The sequence below is a fragment of the Diorhabda carinulata genome, chromosome 3 (assembly GCF_026250575.1).
Source record: "Diorhabda carinulata isolate Delta chromosome 3, icDioCari1.1, whole genome shotgun sequence".
Lineage (NCBI taxonomy): Eukaryota > Metazoa > Arthropoda > Insecta > Coleoptera > Chrysomelidae > Diorhabda > Diorhabda carinulata.
The window spans coordinates 21680696-21700897 of record NC_079462.1 but is presented as its reverse complement, the minus strand read 5'-3'; the positions used below and the strand labels follow the sequence as shown (position 1 = coordinate 21700897).

Sequence of the window (20202 nt, the reverse complement as noted above, 5' to 3'; positions counted from 1 at the left end):
TTATTTATTTCAAATAAATGAACTCTTGGAATCTTTTACATAAATTTTTATGAATTATTTTACACACATCAAAGATTTAACATCATTTTTTGACAAATTTCAAATAAAAAATGTGATTTACCAAATGTTGACTAAAAGATATTGAATACTTTTCCATCATCCACCATATTTAGGATATTTTTAAAGAATAACGAGTGATGTACTCGTACATTACATAGCACTGAAATAATTTGTTCTCCATTCTAGTATACAAAATTCTGAGAATATACAATTAAGTTGAAATAGATATCCAGTACATAAGATTTACTAGAATTTAGCTACTGAATATGCTAATGGTGGAGACTGTCTTCAAATTAATTTTATTTTGCTTTCCTTTCTCATATTCTTTTTATATTTAGTAGTTAGTCAAGGAATATATATTTAAATAAATATTTTTCCTTTAACCTTTGTGTGGCACACAAAACTTATATTTTTTTGACCTGTATAAAATATTGCCTATATACTAGTAGTTGTTACAATTACATGTAATAGTATCCTGATTTCAGCTTCTCGTCAAAGTTCCATCTCTAACTCTATAGAAAATCATGGCGGTTAGTTCTCTATAAACAATAAAAGTTAAGATAAAACTTTTTAGTTATTAGATTTTGGTATAATTAATGAATAACCTTACGAGTAATTAACATAGTAGTTGTTAAATATTTCATATAACAAGCGTTCCCGGTTTTGAACATAACCTAAGTTTCTTCCAAAGAAATATGTCTAGGTCTCAGGCAAATTCCCACGTGCATCAAGATAGTTCCGTAGTGGAACGAAGATTAAGACCTGTTTATGGTAATTTAAAATATATATTATAATTTATTTAATTAACACTACAAAGCCGAAATCAATTTTTAAGGTTACCATTACCATATATGGACATCTTTTCTCCTTTTAGGAAAAACTTATAAAACTACAGCATTTGATATAAACAGCGATTATTTGATGAAGAATAACTGATTCATTGAGCCGCGTATTTTTAATTTTGCTCTTTTTTGCTGACAAAATAATGTGATAGATGAAATAACTTCAAAACGTTTTGTACTCTGTGTATTACTCTTTACGCATTTTCATTTTAGATTGGCTTGATATCGGAAATAACAAAAAAGCTTTACAAGAATGTGAAAAGGTTTTGAAGAAAACTCCAAACTTACAATGTGCAAAAGCACTAAAAGCCCTTACCCTTCACCGTCTAGGTAAGGAGACAGAATGCAATACTATTTTGGATTTATTAACTGAAGAGATACCATCTGATGATGCTACTTTGCAAGCTATGGCTCTTTGCTATAGAGAAATGCAACAATGTAAGTATGAACCCAATTAGTACAACTAGTTTTATTAATGAAAAATAACTGCTTACATAACAATTTTTGGTAGCTGAATGATGTTCAAAATAGTTAGAAACATGTTTATACATTATTTGAATAGCTCTTATTCATCTGAATAGGACCATTTCACTCGACTACTTTATTGAGGTGGTCAAAACATTCACATAAGAACAATTACATAGAGCTACCATAGCACCATTAGGGTCAATCCATCTGAAGTGATCCGATGAGGGTTGTATGACCATTTTTTATTTTGACAATTTTTTTATGTTTTTATTTTTATCAAGCCTTGCAGGGTTTTGCAGGCATCAGCAGTAAATTGAATATCTTTGTACATATTAGACCTACACAATGAGACTTATACCATTATTTTCTATGAAATCCCCTCTATAAGTAAGGTCCTTACAACATTTCCTCTAAAACAAACACTAATGCCTTAAAATTGTCATTTTATTTTGAAGAAAAATTTGAACAAAGTGCCATATTTAAGACCTAGTTTTACAATGAAGGAACCAAATACCATAGCTAATAAGAAATTAAAGCTAATGATTTCTATACTATAAGGTAACATAAAATATTTATCAAAATAAAAAATGGTCAAGTCACCAAAAAATTTTTTATTGGATCACTTCAGATGGATTGATCCATAAGAGAACTCTTTTCTAACTGTGTCTGTAGAATAAATATTATTGATCATAAAATATTATTAAAGATAATTGTTTCACCAAAATTAACCAACAGAATCTACTTTCATCAGCATCAATTACCAATTTACTGAAAATGGACTAGTTCTGAACAAGTAAAAAAATATTGTGAAATTAATATGAAAATCAACCAAAATTGTTACAAGTTTTGTTCTATACCTCTGAATAACCTTTATACAATGTGAATATTCTAATGCAAGCTCATTGTTATGTTATTCTTAGTAATTTTCTCAGTTAACAGTTTGGTAAGGAGTCTCAAATGAACTATCACTAACTTATTTTTGCGATCCGGTCATTCTATGATCAATATGAGTGCAAATATTACGATGACATTACATTCAGTTCATTTTATTGCTATATGTCGTATTATGATTCGGTCAACTGGTTTTCAAAAAAAATGGAAAATGTCATATAAAGTAAATATAAGTTAGGTAGATATAATGAATATATAGAAACTACATTAATTGATAGTTTCTCATCAAATATTTTAAGGCTATAAGAATATTTGAATATAAAACTTCTTATAGACTTCTCAAACAGAAAGCAGCTTCTGTGTAAACTATGAGCACAAGGGTATTTGTGGTCCTATTAGATGACTTTAACGTTCTAAAAAACGCTCCTAAAAAACAACAATAAAGATGTTTCAATAGTAATGAGTAAGCTGTGTGTTACTAGGGAAATATTACATGTTGCAGTTAAATATGATTATCATAAGTTCAACGTCTCTTAGTTTGTTTGATATAATTCATTTATTTGTAGTAGAGAAAATTTGTAAGCTATATGAAATAGTAGTAAAACATCATCCAAACAACGAAGAACTCCACACACATCTATTTATGTCTTATGTGAGAATATATGCTTTCAAAGCTCAACAACAAACTGCAATGGCTTTATACAAAAGTAAACCAAAAAATCCATATTATTGCTGGGCAATAATGAGCGTCATACTACAAGCTACAAGAGGTGAAGGAACAAGAGATCCTCAGAAACGTGAACTTCTATTAAGTCTGGCTGAAAGGATGTTCAATAAGTTGCTGAATGATAATAAAGTGGATGCAGAACAAGAAGTTCAATTGTATATTATCATTTTGAATTTATTGGAAAAATATGAAGATATATTGAATGTATTAAATGGGCCTTTAGCTACCAAGTTACAGTGCACTAATATACCTCAGACCAAATTGGAATACCTTAGGAAACTTAATAGATGGTCAGAAGTTAATCTCATTTGTAAGGGGATTCTGTCTTACAGGTAAGGATTTTGGTGACTTCTATCACATCAACAAATTTATTTGTTAAAATCATTTGTTTGGATTTAGTATTGATCGGTGGGATATCTGGAAAGAATACATCAATTCAGTGTTTGAACTAATGTCTACTAATACCGAAACTTCTGGGGATGATGTAGATAATCCTGATGATACACCTGAGAAAGCTCATGAGTTTATTTGTAGCATTATTGAAAATGGAGCAGGAAATGGTAAGTCATATGAAAAAAGTTTATCTTAGACTAATTCATAGGTATTCTTCTTCTTCTCTTTTCCTCTTACCTATTCAGGTATCAGATGTGGGTTTTTGTATCTCTAGTACCTATTTCTTCCATCATATTGCCTCATCCCCCTTAATTTCTTCATATTTATCATTATTCTTGTTTAATTCCCATATGAATTCAGATTTTTAATGTTTGTATTTTCTACTTATGACTCTTGTTTGGTGTCTCTTCTAATGTCTTCGATTTTCATTTTGTTTTACTTTATTTTTCCCGTTATTCTCATCTTTCAATTGTTTACTGAATAGCCCATTTTTATTTCATTTGGTTTTAGTTCTTTTATTTTGCATTATCAGTTTTTGCATATCTGAGGACCACATTAGTTTTTGGATTCTAATCTTTGGAATTTTCTATTAATATTATATTTTCAGTGTATAACAATCTACATATTTTTACAGGTTTAATGTGCTTATTAATTGTGTAACACTTTCATGCTACCCATTGCTTGAATGTTTCTTAGGCTAATAATTCGTCTACGAAAATAACTACTGCTACTTGTGTTTCTGTAACTCGTGCGATTGGTATCTTCAAAAGATGCTTGTTGCTCCGACTGATTGTGATTCACTCATTTTCGACGACGTGACGTCCCAATAACCCAAAAACGTTCAAGCAATCCATGTACTTATATTCAATATTTGATCATACATGTCAATTATGTAATTAAAGTGTTTAATAATACAATTCTGGAGAATAGTTTTCGTACTTTTGCGAGAACTAGTAGAGATCACTCCACTCTATGAGTTGTTATTTTATTAGTATTAATTTTCTATCAGTATTAATACAAAAATGGGGAGGTGTACGTCGAGTCCACAAAAATGAAAATTTCCAAACAGTAATCCATTGAACTAAAAATCTTATTTATGACAAAGCATTTCATAAATAATTTAAGTTGTCAAAAAGTTTTGAATAAACATACGATTTTAAATGTCTCTAAAGCAAAAACAATATCATTTGGAGATGAATCATGTATTATCTGGCTTGACTCGTAAATGATCCATAAGCAACAATTTCGAAAAAGTTAATTTTGATATTGAATCAGAATTTCACAAAAAACCCAGCTATTTAATATTTTATTCCGATTCTCTGGGTTACTAGTGCTCTGAGTAATGGTAGTCATTTTTTGTCTATTGTAAATTTTTTTATATCTCAGCCTAATGGATTCTAACTTTGAAATTAGTCACTTAAATTTGATCCAAAAATTTATCCTCCAAACTTTGATAAAATGGTGTAGGAATCCATTATTAATCCAGTTAAGTTAATTATAGTTCATTCCTGTTTTCTGTAAAAATTTTTAAAATGCTCTATAAGAACTGTTTAATAGAGTTTATTGTACTTAACTGATAGGTGAAGGATGAATATATTCTTGAAAAATTAATATGCAATTAAAATTATCTTTGTGATAATAAATTATTTCTCGCACACACATAATGATATAAGAATTTTATTGAATATTTTAGAACATCAACTCCGCGGTCCATTTTTAGCAAGATTTCAATTGTGTTCAAAACTACATGAGAAGAATATGAACTCTACGGAAATTTTGGGGGATGTGACAGAACTATTTATTGAATATTTTAGAAAATTTGGTCATAAACAGTGTTGTGTTAGTGATTTGAGGGGATATTTGAAATTATTGAATTTGGAAAAGCAATTAGAATTAGCATCAAGATTAGTAAGAGATGTCGGAATTACTTGTACCAGTGTACCAAAAACAGTAAGTGTGTATTTTTAGAAGCTCAATTTTAATTACCCTACTATCCAGAAAGTCCTCTATTTGAAAATTATGGATTTTGCAAATGCCTTTCTGGGCTAGACTACTCCAAAATGTTCCTTCAGAAGTGAATGTTTTTGTGGATTACTTTGAAGTTTCTTTCATCTTTTAATTAATATGTATAAAATTCGATCTTTTTTCCTTCTAGTGCTTTTGTTACTTCTGTATACTAGATGAGATTTTAGCTATTCCATTTAGTATAGTTACAATTAGACAGATATTTTTAACTCCTCCAATAAATATTTCCTTAACTGGTTTTCCTTCAGGACCAGATCTGTTCCGCTTTTTAGAATGTTCAACTAAATTCCATTATTCGTATTAGCCCTGTACATGTATTTGTTGGTGAGAGTATTGGATAATTTGGAATTGGGGAAGATATATTAGAAGAACTAATTGGTTATTATTTTGAACTTGTGAAGAATCGTCTGTTGTGGTATTATCTGCGCTAGTATCATTGTTTGGTAACGATGTTGATTGGTATTATAATTCACCTGCAATGGTTGACCTAAATTGCCTAAATAGAATCAGCATCAAGATTAGTAAGAGATGTTGTACCAATGTACCAACAGAAAGTGTATTTTTGAATAGAGGCTCAATTTTAGTTACAAAAAGTTCCTCGAGAATTTTAAACGTTAGATCCAAAGAATATTTGAATCTAAGCAAAAACAAGCTACCCACCTCACTGATTTCCTTATAGGACACTGATGAGATTAGGCGTGAATTATGCAAGGAAGAGAATGAAACTATGGTTTTAGATATATAAAAAAAGATTTAGACCTGTAGTAGTAAAGATTTATCTTTCCTGAAATAAGTACAGATACTGAAGTTCGTTATATCTCTAGACCTGATCTGTATCCCTATACAATACCTCTATAATTTGTAAATTGTTCCCAACCCTTAGTAATTCATAAATTTTAATAATTTTTAAAGTAGTTTTAACTATTTCTATTACATTTTAGGAAGACCAAATGCAGAGGCATATATGTGCTTTACAGTTATCAAGGCTTTGTGAAAATCATAGAAATTTGTCTTCCGAGCACTTGAAGGCTCTTGTTACTGCTCTGTCATTACATTATCAACATGGTTATCAAACTTATGGACAAGATCTACTTTCAACAGATTTAGGTCCATCAGATCCTTATGCTCTATTGGCGGCGCATTTACTTTATGATTTGGCTTACATAGATAATGATTCAAATTGTATATTAGTGGCTTTAATGTTGTTAGAGTGTTTATTGAAGAATTCGCCTAGTAATTTTCATGCTAAACTTCTGGCTGTTAGGATGTATCACGATTTGGGTAAGTTTTAATTCTATCCTTATGTTATTTCAATTAGTCAACCATTGTATATAAGATATTTGATCAAATTAAGCTAGTATATTACAACAGTGAACTATAATATCAAGAAATAACAAAATTGATAAATGGAATATAATATTCTAAAAACGCTAATTGATTATTCTACTTTCCCCTGTAACTTGACATCTGCTTATTTAGTTATGCAAATGAATTTTTTGAGTTTTTAGTTGAATGAATTTTATAAAAACGTCAAATTTTTAAATAAAAAGCTATTAATCTATTAATTGTGAATTTTCTATAATCCTTAAGATTTATTTATAAATCCTTGGTGTGCTTTAATATGTATTATTCATTCACATTTGTTATATTCCCTTCAAATCAGGTCCCTAGAAACAATTAATCAAAAAGTTTTTTTCAGAAATTGATTTCATTTCTCATAGAATTCTCATTTATGTTGTATTTAGAATGAAAATGAAGTGTGAAAAAAGCTGTTGAAGAATAATGCTTGTAAACAGTATTACTTAAAAATTGTTAAATATATTGATGTCAAACAATATTAAACTCGTGGGATGAGCCTCTTAGACTTTGCAGTAGATTCTTATTCTACTATTACTGGACTTTCTTCTGTTCATTACATTTTTTGTGTGTTTTAGGTGGTGGAACATGCGCTCATGAAATGTACAACAGTTTGGACATAAAACATTTACAACTAGATTCTTTAGGATACATACATTGTGCTAGATTATCCACCACTGGACTCTTTACATTATGTACGAATCTTTTTGATACAACTCTGAAATTTTTTTCTAGCAATTACAAAGACGTAAGAGATAAATATTTGTTATTGCAAGGGCTGTTGAATTCTTAAAACAGAGTTCAACAACCCTTGGATTTTTTAGTCATTACTAATGAGTTTGTTCCTTCTTCAATTTTTAGAGTTCAGATCACCTTACATTCTCGTATAAATTTGGATCGTTCATGAAAATCGACGAATTTATGGATTTTAGAGAAAGACTGAACAACAGTTTACATTATATCACTGTAGCTGTAGATAGGATCGTATTGAGTTTAGTGGAATGTATGTCACTAGAAACATTATATTCGCTGAACATATCCCCTAAAGATGATGATATTAGATGGGAAATGTTGATGTGAGTAAATACGAAACTTTATGATCATAAATACTTTGCATATTTGAACATGTCTGCAATATAAATCTGACTTCATATTTTCTTGGAAGTTGTTCTTTATTTCAGAGAAATTTTCCTCAACTTCTCACCAATCAGATATACATGACGAATAGCTTACTACATTCACTATAAATAGGGTTCACACCAGCAATGAAAATTTAGTGGTCCAAAAGGACCACCTAAGTTATGATTTAGTGGTCCAAAAATATAATGTGGTAGACAAAAGTAAAAAAATTAACATATGCATGCTACACACACTTTTATACATATTTTTACGGCATATATAAATTCTTTTATGCAAAAACAGCACAGTAAATATAAAACATAGGTTTTTTTTAAAAATATTTTGGGCGACAAATTTGTCGTCGATGTGTATGATTTTGGCGACAATTGTCGTTATGTCGCCATGTTGGCGTGAACCCTAACTATAAATGTTTTTTTTTACAGTATTCTTTTGATATTTGGATTATTCCTTTCATATCAATAGTTTCTATTCCCTCTCCTTTCTTATATGATTATTTCACTTATTCAACAGTTGTAACGTCACGAATCTTTCATTGTTTTTCTATTTTTTACTGTTAGTTAATACTAACTATGTACACCGTCATAACCAAGTGTGCAACATCATCCACTAGAAACTGGCGGTCTTCCCAATACTTATACACCAAATTGCAAATACCAGCCAAAGAAGGTGTTTGAGAAAGACAATTTTAGACTACTATGATAGGTCCATTAACACCAATAGACAGGTGATGAATAACAGACCTGACATCGTGGTGGTTGATAGAAGAGTCAATTTAGTCCTTGTTGATGTAGCTATACCTAACACTCATAACGTTATCAACAAACATCAGGAGAAACTGGCCAAATTCGCGGATCTCGCAATTGAGATTAAACAGATGTGGCACAGCAAAAATGTGGAAATAGTCCCAGTTATTATGTCAGCAATCGGCGTCGTGCCTAAGGCCCTGCACGATATAATAGCCAAACTAGGATTACCAAAAAACACTTTTGCCGACATTCAGAATGCTGTAATATTGAATACTTGCCATACAGTTCACAAGTTCATTATGTGAATCGATACTAATCCTTTTGATACTTTGTATTCAGGATAGGTAAATAATACCGGCTCTAAGCTGAGTAGTTCATAAGTCTTGCATAATAATAATAATGAATCGCCTTTTTTGGTCTGATACGTGTACACAATACTATTTTCAGAGTATACAATATACAGACATATTTGTTATTCTTTCATCTAACCACTTCTAGCCGCTTATCTATGTAAAAGATAAAGTTAGTTATATATTTGCTTATTAAAGAAAATTGCTCTGTACTTAGATTTAAAAGAATTTATACCACACAATTTAAAGTGGAAAGCATTATAACCTTTTTTATGCTGAGGCATAGTTAACAGATTTTTATGCCTTAGGTATGATATCACGAAAAAACTAATTTTTCGTTTTTCTCTCAAATAAACAGGTGTCGAATGTTTTAACACTTTCTTAAGAAGATACATAAAATGAAGGTTCACAACATTAGACACTTTTCACCAATTTAAATCATAATTTTGGACAAAATATTGTCATACTTTCTTCACTTGAAAATAAATCTATAACACATGCTTTGTACATATTGCACACAATTTTTTGATGCCATGTCAAGACAAAAGTAGTAAACAACAATACAGTAGAAAAAACTAGACTATACTAAAGATTCGCAAAGTTTTTTCCTCGTCTTAAAATTGAGAATAGACCTATTCATATACAAGAGCTTCATCTTAGCCTAGCTTTTCTGCAAAAGTATCTTTAAATGTTCTTTCATCCACATCTAGAATTAGTCCTAAGTTCTTAGCAAATTGTTTTATTACCAATGTCTCACTGCCTACACTCCAATTTTAAATTTTGTTGCAAATTTTCTGTACGTCTCTGAGAACAAAACAGCAAAACTCCAGTCTTATTTTGTATTCAGGTTTAGGTTATGTTCAGTAGAATATTCAAGAATACTTGACAGATCTATTCTGAGCACTAATTGGACTGGAAAGAATCTTATACAATATCATATTTATTTTGACGGTAGAATCATTGAAAATACAGGCAGTACAAGTGTGACTTTTATAAATAGTTCTACTCTTACAAAATTCACATCTTCTCTTTTTGTTTTATTCTTCCACTCCACATGTAACAAATTTTGATTATAGTAAAAAATACACAGCAACAATAATGCGACTTGGATTAAATCATGGTTGTTTCCCGCTCCACCTTTATTGGGTATTTTACAGTCACCATTTTGCAGCTGCGACAACGTATCCATAGGTGATAGTATTCATATTTTTCTAGAGTGAAAGAAAAATGAATATATATATATATATATATATATATATATATATTTCTTTGGTTGGTCGTAACCTTCCTCTTCCAATAAATATTAGCTCTCTCATGTCAAATACAAATAAAACTATTTTAGATATTATAATAAACTTCATTAAGGAAACAAGAATAGTTCTTTAAATCATGCACATCGTGTATGTGGCCAATAGCATTAGTCTGATGCTGTCCCTACTACTACTCACACACACACACATAAGTTCTTGTTCACCTTCACAATTTCTTGGAAGTCATGTATTTTTCTATATTCTACCTATGTAGAGATTAAAACATGCCAACCAAACTTTTTGAGTACTGAAACTAAAAGTTAAAGGAACGTCCATTTAAAAGGCATAACCAAACAATAATTGGTGCATTATTATGACCACCATTGCAGTCATCTGTCTTTCCTGAATACTATAACCTACAAAAGTTCAAGATCAATATCCGTAGGTATTTCCACAAGGTAGGCACCACTTTAATTACTAGAATGTAATAGGGTCAATCATCTTGTGCTTGCTGTTTACATAAAAGAGCCATTCAAATGACCAGTTGATTTTGTTTATGGTGTGAACATTTTTTATTCATTGAGCAAAGTTGTCTTTCCTCCAAATAGTTCATCAGAGTATTTTCTGTATTATTTCTGCTGCAAAAAACAAACTATTTCATGTTCTGTTACCATAATTTTTTCTTTATTTTTATTATTTCCGCGAATTAGTGTTAATTATGATTTATTGTTTTGCATTATTTATTATCTTTTTAAGAGTTTGTGAAGTTTTCTTTTTTTATTTTAGTGACAATCATGATCTCAGTGTATATACTACCTGGGACCCCGAGAGGGTGTATGGTCCACCCGAAGACTGGTCTGAAACAAAAGCACTTTTTCAACAAGACCTTCGTTTTCTCAAGCTTAGATCATTTATTTTATATGCTATAGCTCATGCCATAGAAATTGTTAAATCTTTAGATGGGACCAGGGAACAACATATAAAAGATTTAAAAAAATTATTAGTCGAATGGGGAAGTTTATATAATCAAAGTATTAATGATAAATTCGTTCCAATTAAACAGGTAAATTTAATGAATATTTACAGTATTTGGTTTTTTTATCCTAATACTTAAAATTTTCTTTGTTTATTTATATAGACTTAAGTTTTGAATCGCATAAAGAGAGGTGGACATTAACCCGCTATTAGAATCTTACCACGAAAACACAAATAAAAATGTATATAGTTATGGATTAAAAATTTGAAGATAGTAACAATTTTGTAGTGAAATAGTATAAATGATAAGTTATAAATAAGGGTCATTAAGTCAAAAGCAAAGTGAAGTGTGCTCTACTGAGTACACAAAGTGTATGTCTGTTCCAAGTAATATTTGCTTTTGAGAAAAATAAGGACAAATATAAGGTTGGCAACTAAGTACTGTTATATAGTGACAGATTGCATGACTGGTAAAATTGATGTATTAAAAAACAGGAAAAAACTCGGGTAGGTAATACAACACAATATACATATTGAATCTGACAGAAAAAAGAAAGAGAAATACAGAATATTATTAGAGACAAAGCATAAGATAGAGATTACAGTCAGCAAGTAAAAGTCGGATACATCAAGATAAATATAGGAGCAAATGGAAGATAAATCAAAACAAACACTTACGAAGCCAAATAATCCTAAAAACTAAACGGCAGACAAAACATTGAACGTATTATGGCTGACGAAACATGGATAACGACAAGAGCATAACATAAAAGATCAACAAAAATAAACAGGATAAACTACTGAGAAAGGAAAAAACAAAGTTTACCAAAAGCATGGAAAAGAGACAAAAGATTGAAGCAGAAAGTGAATTAAAAAGCAAGAGAAGTAAAGGAAAAGAAATTGAAATAAAAGGGTTAAAAGGAAACCAAGAGGGAGCACCATAGGAACATGGGACGTGATAACCATAACAGTTGAAGAAGGGAACTAATAGAAGGAACAAATATAGATTATTTGAGATTAACAAAAACGAAAAACGGAAAAGGATTAATAAAAACAAAAGAAAAACATGCCAGAGCGGAGCAGGAGCCGAGCTAATAGTAAAATATGAAAAGATGAATGGTGAATGAGAAATTAAGGAGAAAAGACAAAAAATACGAACGTTGAAAGAATAATAAACTTATACAAAAAAATGAACTTAGTTACAAATACAATGCCTTACACCTGAGAAGGTGCAGGATTAAGTAAGTATATATAAATACAATTCTGTAACATATTATCGTCTATTGGGTATCCAAGTAACATTGTGAAAAGCCATCAGTATTTGCCGTTCGTGAACCTTTGATTTTTATCATATAAATAGAATATATAAAATCAACACAAGGATTAATATAACTATAACATAAATACCCACAATACATCACGTCAGATAATGGAATATCTGACGTGATAATTATCTTCATCAGTTACTAAAGCTAAACTTCACCTTCAGTTGGAAAAGATGATAACTTAGTTATCAAAACATTGTTCAGACAGTGGCTTAAATAAAAAACAGCTGCTACAGTAGGTAATCTTAAAAATACTTATTCCCATTAAACTACCTGAAAGTAATGGTGTTGCAAAAGACAAAGGATGCAAAACAACGATAATATGAAAAAAGCTCGTTCATCAAACTTTATTTTACTTAAAAGCTTTTAATAAAAAATTACTTCTTTTTTAGGGTCTGCTGCCTTTACCTTTACCTTCAAGGCTACATGGTGCTTTAGAAGTTCCATATTTCATCGTATTTAATTCATTCTTTGAATTGTTTCTTAGTCTTATTAGTGACGACAACAAATTGATAGAAAAATGTACGAATTCCGTCATAGATGAAATTACAAAATTGACTGAAGTCTTAAAAGAGAATACTTTAAAAAAATCCAATGATTTTTTCGATAAACGAAAATCAATGGAAGTCGTAGTCAATTGCGTAGAGGTTAGTAATTTTTTAATTATGAAACGCAAATATCTGGAATAAATATACAAAATGTGCAACCTAACACACATTTAGTTCAGTTTAGTATGTCTCCTTGTTTTGATCATAAATGATTGTTAAATTATTATATAGAGCAGGGGTCTCGAAACTTTGAAGCCTTTGAGCCAGAATAATTTTTTCGGTATGTTTCCAAGAGCCAAAATAATTTTAATTTTTCTAACCCCACTCCCCGACCCCTAACCAAACAGGCTCTTTGCATTTCAATTCATATGGTCCATTGTGACCATAGAGATATTACAGATAGAGTAGGCATGCTATAGGCGCCCATACAAGTGGGAGCGTCTGGCCGATAGAAAGAGAAAGAGAATAATTTGTGTATTGCTGTCTCTGTCTAATGGCGCATGCGCGTTGATTAGATTTCGTGTCAGAACATGAATTGAAACAGAATAAGATCTTTCCTGCAATACTGTTGATAAACGAAATCTAGTGCAATGAAAACAATTGTATATTTCCCAAGTAATATTCAATAAAAATAGGTTGAGCTAATGTACAAATCATTAGGCTAAGCCCCTCAGCCCACAACTTTTTGAAGTACTTCACAGTATGTATATCCATGAATGCACGGTGGCCGAGGTGTCAAGATCTCAGCCTTTAGATTTTGCTTTTCTCGGTTAGATTCCCGCAAATGCCAATTTTTTTTAATGTTTTTTTTTGCTAATATATTTATAGGAATATTGTTTTGAGAGAATTTTTTGGTATTCTTTTATATTTTATTTGTGGAATTAATTTTGCAAGGCTAATTAATTATCATTATAACTGAAAATTTATTCCTATTGTATCAATCAAAATTTTTTATTGCATTCCATTAAGTCAACATTATTTATCAGTAGTGCACGTAATAATTTGAAGAATAAATTCAGTTTATCAGTACTTAAACAAAATGGAATACTCTGAAGGACCAAAACTCAATTACAATTAACTAAAACACTTTATTTAAACACTTTCTTTAATAATAAATTAGTACTACATAAAAAGACAGTACGTATACTAATATTACTTCCGGCTTTTCAATAAAATCTTTTTAATTGGGTACGATACATTCGATTATATTATATTTCAAATCATGCGCAGTACGCAACAAAAGAAAGAGATAGAAATACATAAATGATTCTCTTTCTCTTTTCATTCGCGAGACGCTCTCACTTGTAGGCATGCCTACTCTATTGGTAATATCTCTATGATTGTGACACGTAACTACATCTAGTGGCAAGTAGTGATACTATGTACTTTTGACTGGATAATTGCCGACGAAGAAAAAATCTGGTGGCCCATAGATGCCATTGTGAGTGAGTTTGCGTGGAAAGGGCTAAGGAAGGGAATGTGCCTATTGTGAAATAAAGTAACACCCGTGCATAAAACTATTTTTGTTAGACTTGTTTTTATATTTGTTTATATGTATGGAAAAGAAGCGAGAAATAGATAGTGAATACAGTACCCAAGCAGCACAGTGTCGTTACTATGACGTCAATTATAGGCCATTGGCGACCAATGGGGACGTCTAAAATGACGTGATTATGACGGGTTAATGTCACATCCTACAGACGTCAACTAATGACGTACCTAGTCCGGCTGGTGAGACGTCAAAATGACGTACTTACTTTTGACAAATGACGTATAAGTAGGATCAAAAATATAAAAAAATGCGTTCAAATTAATACCAGTTTATTACAAAATCTTAAAAAACTACATACTATTACACTTATAGAACATAAAAGTTGAAATAAGGAATTACTAATGATGCAATAATGAAAATGACAACCATTCCTGCTCGAAAGGAAAAACAATACATTTCGAAAAAACTTTGTGGCAGTGCAATAACTCGATATACTCTGATAAATTGAAGAGCAAATTTTCATTAGGCGAGTTTACATTAAAATCTAAATCTCTTGAGGAACAGGTGTCATTTTCACTTTCACACATTGAATCAGCAAAAAAAAACGGAATTTGATGATTCATTGGAATCATTATTAACTATTAAAGATGTATTATAACAATTCTGACTCACAGGTGCTAAATTTCCTTCTGCCACCCTTCTGTAAAGTTGTCTTTGACTAACAACACTTTTTTTCTTACGGATTGCCATGCTGCTGCTTTTTCAATTTCTCTGGTGCATGTTTCAACCACACCTTGATGGTATCTTCTATTTCTTTCTGACTGACTAGAGGGGAGCTTTTTCTTACAGCACCTAAAAATGTTGTTTCAGATTAATAATAAGTATGCATCTACAAGTGAAAACACTTACCAATAATCACATCCTTTACGTTTAAGTTTTTAAAAGCCTTTTTCTCACCTCGTTTGCCACAAAAATTCCAATTAGTTGCAAGAGAATAAGTGAACAAAAAATTTAAAATGCGGTTTGTATGTCCAGTAAAATCTCTCCCTCCAAAAGTCGATAGATATGCCGACTGGAATCACATAATTTAAATTGTAAAATACATATTAAGTGGTACAGAACACCCACCAAAGCCAGGCAATTATTTTTTTCACTCAGGTATGTTTCCAATTTGGTAATATCCTCTTGAGAATTCAAAGGAAACTGTACGCCTATATCATCTGGTAAATCTGTATTACTGGCGTGATTGCCACTGCGATCTTGTTTTCGGATCCACTGCAAAATTTGATTGTTCTGTTCTCTAATGGTCTTCAATAAAGTGATTACATCATCTTGAGTGTTTGCTGGCATGGACAAAATATACCTTAGTACCAAAACAGTTTTTACATTATTTTTTGGTTTTTACCTCCATTACTTTCCACTACAGCTCTGATGTTGCTCTGTACATCAGTTGCTTTACTAGTTGACGGATTATATGGTGACGAGTTCGAAACAGCAGCCTGGCAAAATGACTGATTTGACGCAGAACCTGTAAAATAGAGAATTAACAAATTCTCCTAGGAAATAATGGACATAAATAATAACTCACAGTTTAAAGTATACATTTTAAACAATTCATGCAAATGGGCAATTATATTTTTTACCTCTAATAATTTGTCCTGAAGATTTAGTCAATTGAGTATCTTTTGCTGAATGTTGAGGTGGCAAATAATAAAGTTGATTTGTAGAATCACTATCCTCAAACGACCTTTGCGATTGTCCAGCTGAAGCTAATGGAAAAGTTTGAATTGGGCCAGAATAATCTAAAACAGTAGACAGTTAATAATTTATATGTGCCAGATATCTTTAAGTATAAATCTCATTACCAGATAATATGTTTGTAATAGACTTCCGTATTATTGGTTTTGGTCTAGGTAGGGGTTTCTTGTTTTTTGGAAAATCATCTTCTGATGATGACAGCACTTCTTCCTGCTCATCATCAGTGGAAAATTTCTTTGGACGTATTTTCCTTCGAGGTGAAATAATTGCTGATTCCTCAGCATCTGTAGTTAAATCTGAGGTAATTTCAGCCTTTTTAATTTTTTTCTCCGCAATCTTATAGTCGTCTAAAAACAAGTAATAAATACGAGTTTTTTGAAAAAAATCACAGATATTTAATAGAAAATGATAAAGCAGTTTAGGTTTAGGCAGCAAAACTAACCAGTCTGGAAAAAAATTCGCTTAATTTGGTGAAGTTTCCAGCTGTTATCCTGGGGAGGCTCTTGTCCAGATTTTAATAATTTTATAAAATTTCCGGTTGTCTGTTTTGGCGGCCAAAAGACTTCTCGTTTAAGCGGTGTTAACCAGGCAGAGTGAACAAGAGAAATTCCACCATTGTTCTGGAATTCAACGCCAACGTAACAATTCATCTAAATAATAAAGACAGTTCCCAACACCAAAATTGTAATAAAATAATGCAGATTTATACTCACTTTGAAAAATTTGTTGCCACGGCCGAAATTAACAAGAATCACCCCGGAAATGCTAGAGTTACTGGATTTCCGTGAAATTGCCACCAAACAACTTTTTGCTGCCGTCCACCATTACGCGCACACGCGTTCACACCAGCAGTCCAGCACGCATGCGCCTGCACGTCTCGTATCGTATCGTATCGTGGCATTTCGATTAAAAACGCGCCAAAATTAAATCTTGGTCGACAGCCTCGACAGGAATCGATGCTAAAAATAATTGTTTCCTACTAATAAAATAGTTAAATAATTGTTAATTACAACATTCTCACTTCATCTTTAAATTCAAATTGCATTTCCACTTAAAACGTCAGTTTAGTATTTTCATTGCTAATTAATGAATTTATATTTATATCCAAATTTTAGGTAAACAACAATTTAAAATGTACAATTTTTTATAAAGCACGTATAGGGCTTAGTTTTTGTAATAAACTTTCGTTCTAATTTTTTTTATAGTTGATTAAAAAGCACTTAAAACGACCGAAAACAAACGTACGAAAGACGTCTCTAGACGACGTCAAAATGACATCTGAAATGTCACGTCATATGGACGTCGCTTATTGGTCTACGACGTCGCCGACTAATAATGTCCAATAATTGACGTCATTATAACGACACTGTGCTGCTTGGGTACTTTCCAAAATAAATGGATCTTTCTATATTTTGTGATTGAGTGCAGTAATAAGGCGCTATGTCTTATTTGTAATGGAACCATAGCTGTTCTCAAAGAATATAACATTAAACGTCACTATGAATCGAAACATCATCAAAATTACTCTAAATATATAGGAAGTTTGCGAACGGAAAAATTTGAAGCTTTGAAGTGCGGACTGAAATTGCAGTAATCTTTGTTTACCAAAGCAAATACTGAGCAAGAGTCTTCAACTTGCTCCAGCTAGCTTGTTATCCATGAAATCGTAAAACATGGAAAACCATTCAGCAATGGAAAAACTATGAAACAATGCTTTATTACAGTAGCTGAAGAAATATGCCCCGAAAAGGTTAATTTATTGAAGAATGTTAGTTTATCAGCAAACACCGTGGATTGATGGGTGCGAAACATCGCAGAAAATATATCATCTCAACTGTCTGACAAAAATGGACATCTTGAATGTTTTTTTTTTCTAGCTTTGGATGAGTCGACGGATGTGATACTGCTTAGTTGTTGATTTTTATTCGTGGAGGAAATAAAAGCTATGAAGTGTATGAAGAACTTCCTGATATTGATAGTATTCACGGTACGACAACTGGAGCAGATATTTTGAAGGGAGTTAACAATGCCATTAAAAATAGAGCCTTCGATGTAAAAATTTGATAACTATCACCACTGATGGAAGCAAAAGTATTTGTGGTAAAAATAAAGAAGTGAACGCAATAGTCTTATAGCTCTAGAAAATGATAGTGGTTCAAAATCCTTAGTCTTATATTGTATCATTAATTAAAAGTCCTTGTGCAGAAAATGTTTGGATTTTTCTGAAGTTCTAAAACCAGTCATATCAGTTAACTTAATCAGATCCATAGGGCTGAATCACCGACAATTCCGCGATGGAATAAATTTGACAAATCATATGAACGAGCTGAATTTTAAGTCGCAAGAAAAAAATCAGCTTTTCCCTGATTTCTACACCAATATCAAATTGTAAATGTAAAAAATGTTTCACACATTTTAAAACATGTGGAACATTCAGCCACACTACTGAGACTGAATTTCTCGTCGATTTTGCAGTCGAAACTTTTGATTGTGACATTGAAACTCTGGATCCAGAACTCCAAATGGAAATTATTGATTTACCGAGCAGTGATATGTTTAAGTTTAAATATCAAAATTCATTTTGTCGGAATTTTATAAGTCTTCCACTGGTACAATTGAGAATTTGCATATTTTTTTTTGTTTTATTAATTGGGATTAATGTCATATTTGTTAGTTATAAATAGTTATAAATATACTTAAGCTTAGGTACTTTAGTTGAGCTTCTGCCTAATCAAAGTTTTACCTTGCAAGTAAATATCATTCTGTGTTTTCATTTTCTTCCATTTAACTCATCACAGCAATTCTAACAGCAGTAAAACATTGGCTGTCGCAGGCAAGATTGATGACATTAGTCCTAAGCCTCTGATTTAGAGGAATTAACCATTTGTATAATTAAATCTTCAGAAGATTGGAATTTTAAAATGTGTAGCTAATCTAATTGGTTTCAGATAATTACCATATCAGCAGTAATATGTGCCCTGTCCAATGAATTGATAAAGCCTTTGCAAGTGAAAAAGGGAAAGAAGAAAGTATCTGATCCAAAAGGCAAGGAACTTTTGCAAAAAATATCGGAGAAATTGAAAACTGAATTAAACGCTTTTTGTGATATTTTACAAGACTGGACGGATAATGTACCGGCAGAAAATATAGATATGAAATTCAAATACCTCAGTTTAAATTTAAATGAAAATATCGCAGATAAAATTTTACACAGTTATACGATTTCCAATAAAGAGATTCAATTGATTTTGAAAACTAAAATCAGATTATTGACCTAGAAGTGAATAATAATCAATTTGTTTTTATTGATTGTTGTAAGTATTGTATAATAAAATTTTTGGTTTTTAAATCCCTCACTATTTTGTTTCCTTGTTAATATAATAAAAAAATTAAGTTTTATTGTTTGTTATGATTTTATAATTAAGGGAATTGATAAAATTTAACTGTAGTTGTGGTTTATGGGAAAGTAGTACCCCTAATGGCGATATTATCTGTTTTCTATCTTCTGGGTTTCTGTATTTTCGAATATAAGGGACACTTAAATAGTGAAATTTGATACATTTCATTTTTTCATTGTGATGACAGCAGTTTCTTATCTGTAAAGCGTCTAATGTTTAAAGGGGCAGTATTGTCAAAGTGAGCTTTCTCTGGTGGTGAACATAGTGGGATCAAAACAAAAATTTAATTTAAAAAAAATTATAACAATGAAAGAAATACTAAAATATGGATTTAAACCTATAATTAATAATATATATTGTTGGAGGTACCTACCTTGTACTTGGTCAAACGCAAGACAACAACAGTGGACTTACCTTACCTTTTGAATATTGATTTCACGGAAAGGTTTCTGTAACTA

At 31.1% G+C, this 20202-nt stretch overlaps 2 protein-coding genes across 2 annotated transcripts; one reads left to right on the top strand and one right to left on the bottom strand.

The window, feature by feature from the left end:
• Positions 1 to 504: 504 nt before the first annotated feature.
• LOC130891860 (phagocyte signaling-impaired protein) lies at positions 505 to 19745 on the top strand. The gene is made up of 11 exons (XM_057796912.1): positions 505 to 831; positions 1116 to 1340; positions 2828 to 3320; positions 3388 to 3548; positions 5075 to 5331; positions 6348 to 6687; positions 7341 to 7510; positions 7624 to 7838; positions 11035 to 11311; positions 12941 to 13195; positions 19295 to 19745. The coding sequence occupies exons 1-11, from the start codon at positions 756 to 758 to the stop codon at positions 19622 to 19624; spliced, it is 2799 nt and encodes a 932-aa protein (XP_057652895.1). The 5' UTR covers positions 505 to 755; the 3' UTR covers positions 19625 to 19745.
• On the bottom strand, positions 14901 to 17135 carry LOC130891861 (uncharacterized). Its single transcript, XM_057796913.1, has 7 exons — positions 16789 to 17135; positions 16454 to 16693; positions 16232 to 16390; positions 15994 to 16116; positions 15717 to 15931; positions 15498 to 15660; positions 14901 to 15440 (listed from the first exon to the last, which is right to left on the bottom strand). The coding sequence occupies exons 1-7, from the start codon at positions 16994 to 16996 to the stop codon at positions 15325 to 15327; spliced, it is 1224 nt and encodes a 407-aa protein (XP_057652896.1). The 5' UTR covers positions 16997 to 17135; the 3' UTR covers positions 14901 to 15324.
• Positions 19746 to 20202: the final 457 nt, after the last annotated feature.

What these genes read in the sequence shown, in the direction of transcription:
- LOC130891860 (XM_057796912.1), top strand. Translation starts at nt 756, where the DNA reads ATGTCTAGGTCTCAGGCAAATTCCCACGTGCATCAAGATAGTTCCGTA. An exon ending in TAGGATGTATCACGATTTGG is followed by an intron (nt 6,688 to 7,340) that starts GTAAGTTTTAAT and finishes TGTGTGTTTTAG; the next exon opens with GTGGTGGAACATGCGCTCAT. An exon ending in TTTCTAGCAATTACAAAGAC is followed by an intron (nt 7,511 to 7,623) that starts GTAAGAGATAAA and finishes TTCAATTTTTAG; the next exon opens with AGTTCAGATCACCTTACATT.
- LOC130891861 (XM_057796913.1), bottom strand. Translation starts at nt 16,996, where the DNA reads ATGAATTGTTACGTTGGCGTTGAATTCCAGAACAATGGTGGAATTTCT. An exon ending in TGTAGTGGAAAGTAATGGAG is followed by an intron (nt 15,932 to 15,993) that starts GTAAAAACCAAA and finishes TGTCCATGCCAG; the next exon opens with CAAACACTCAAGATGATGTA. An exon ending in CGTAAAGGATGTGATTATTG is followed by an intron (nt 15,441 to 15,497) that starts GTAAGTGTTTTC and finishes CAACATTTTTAG; the next exon opens with GTGCTGTAAGAAAAAGCTCC.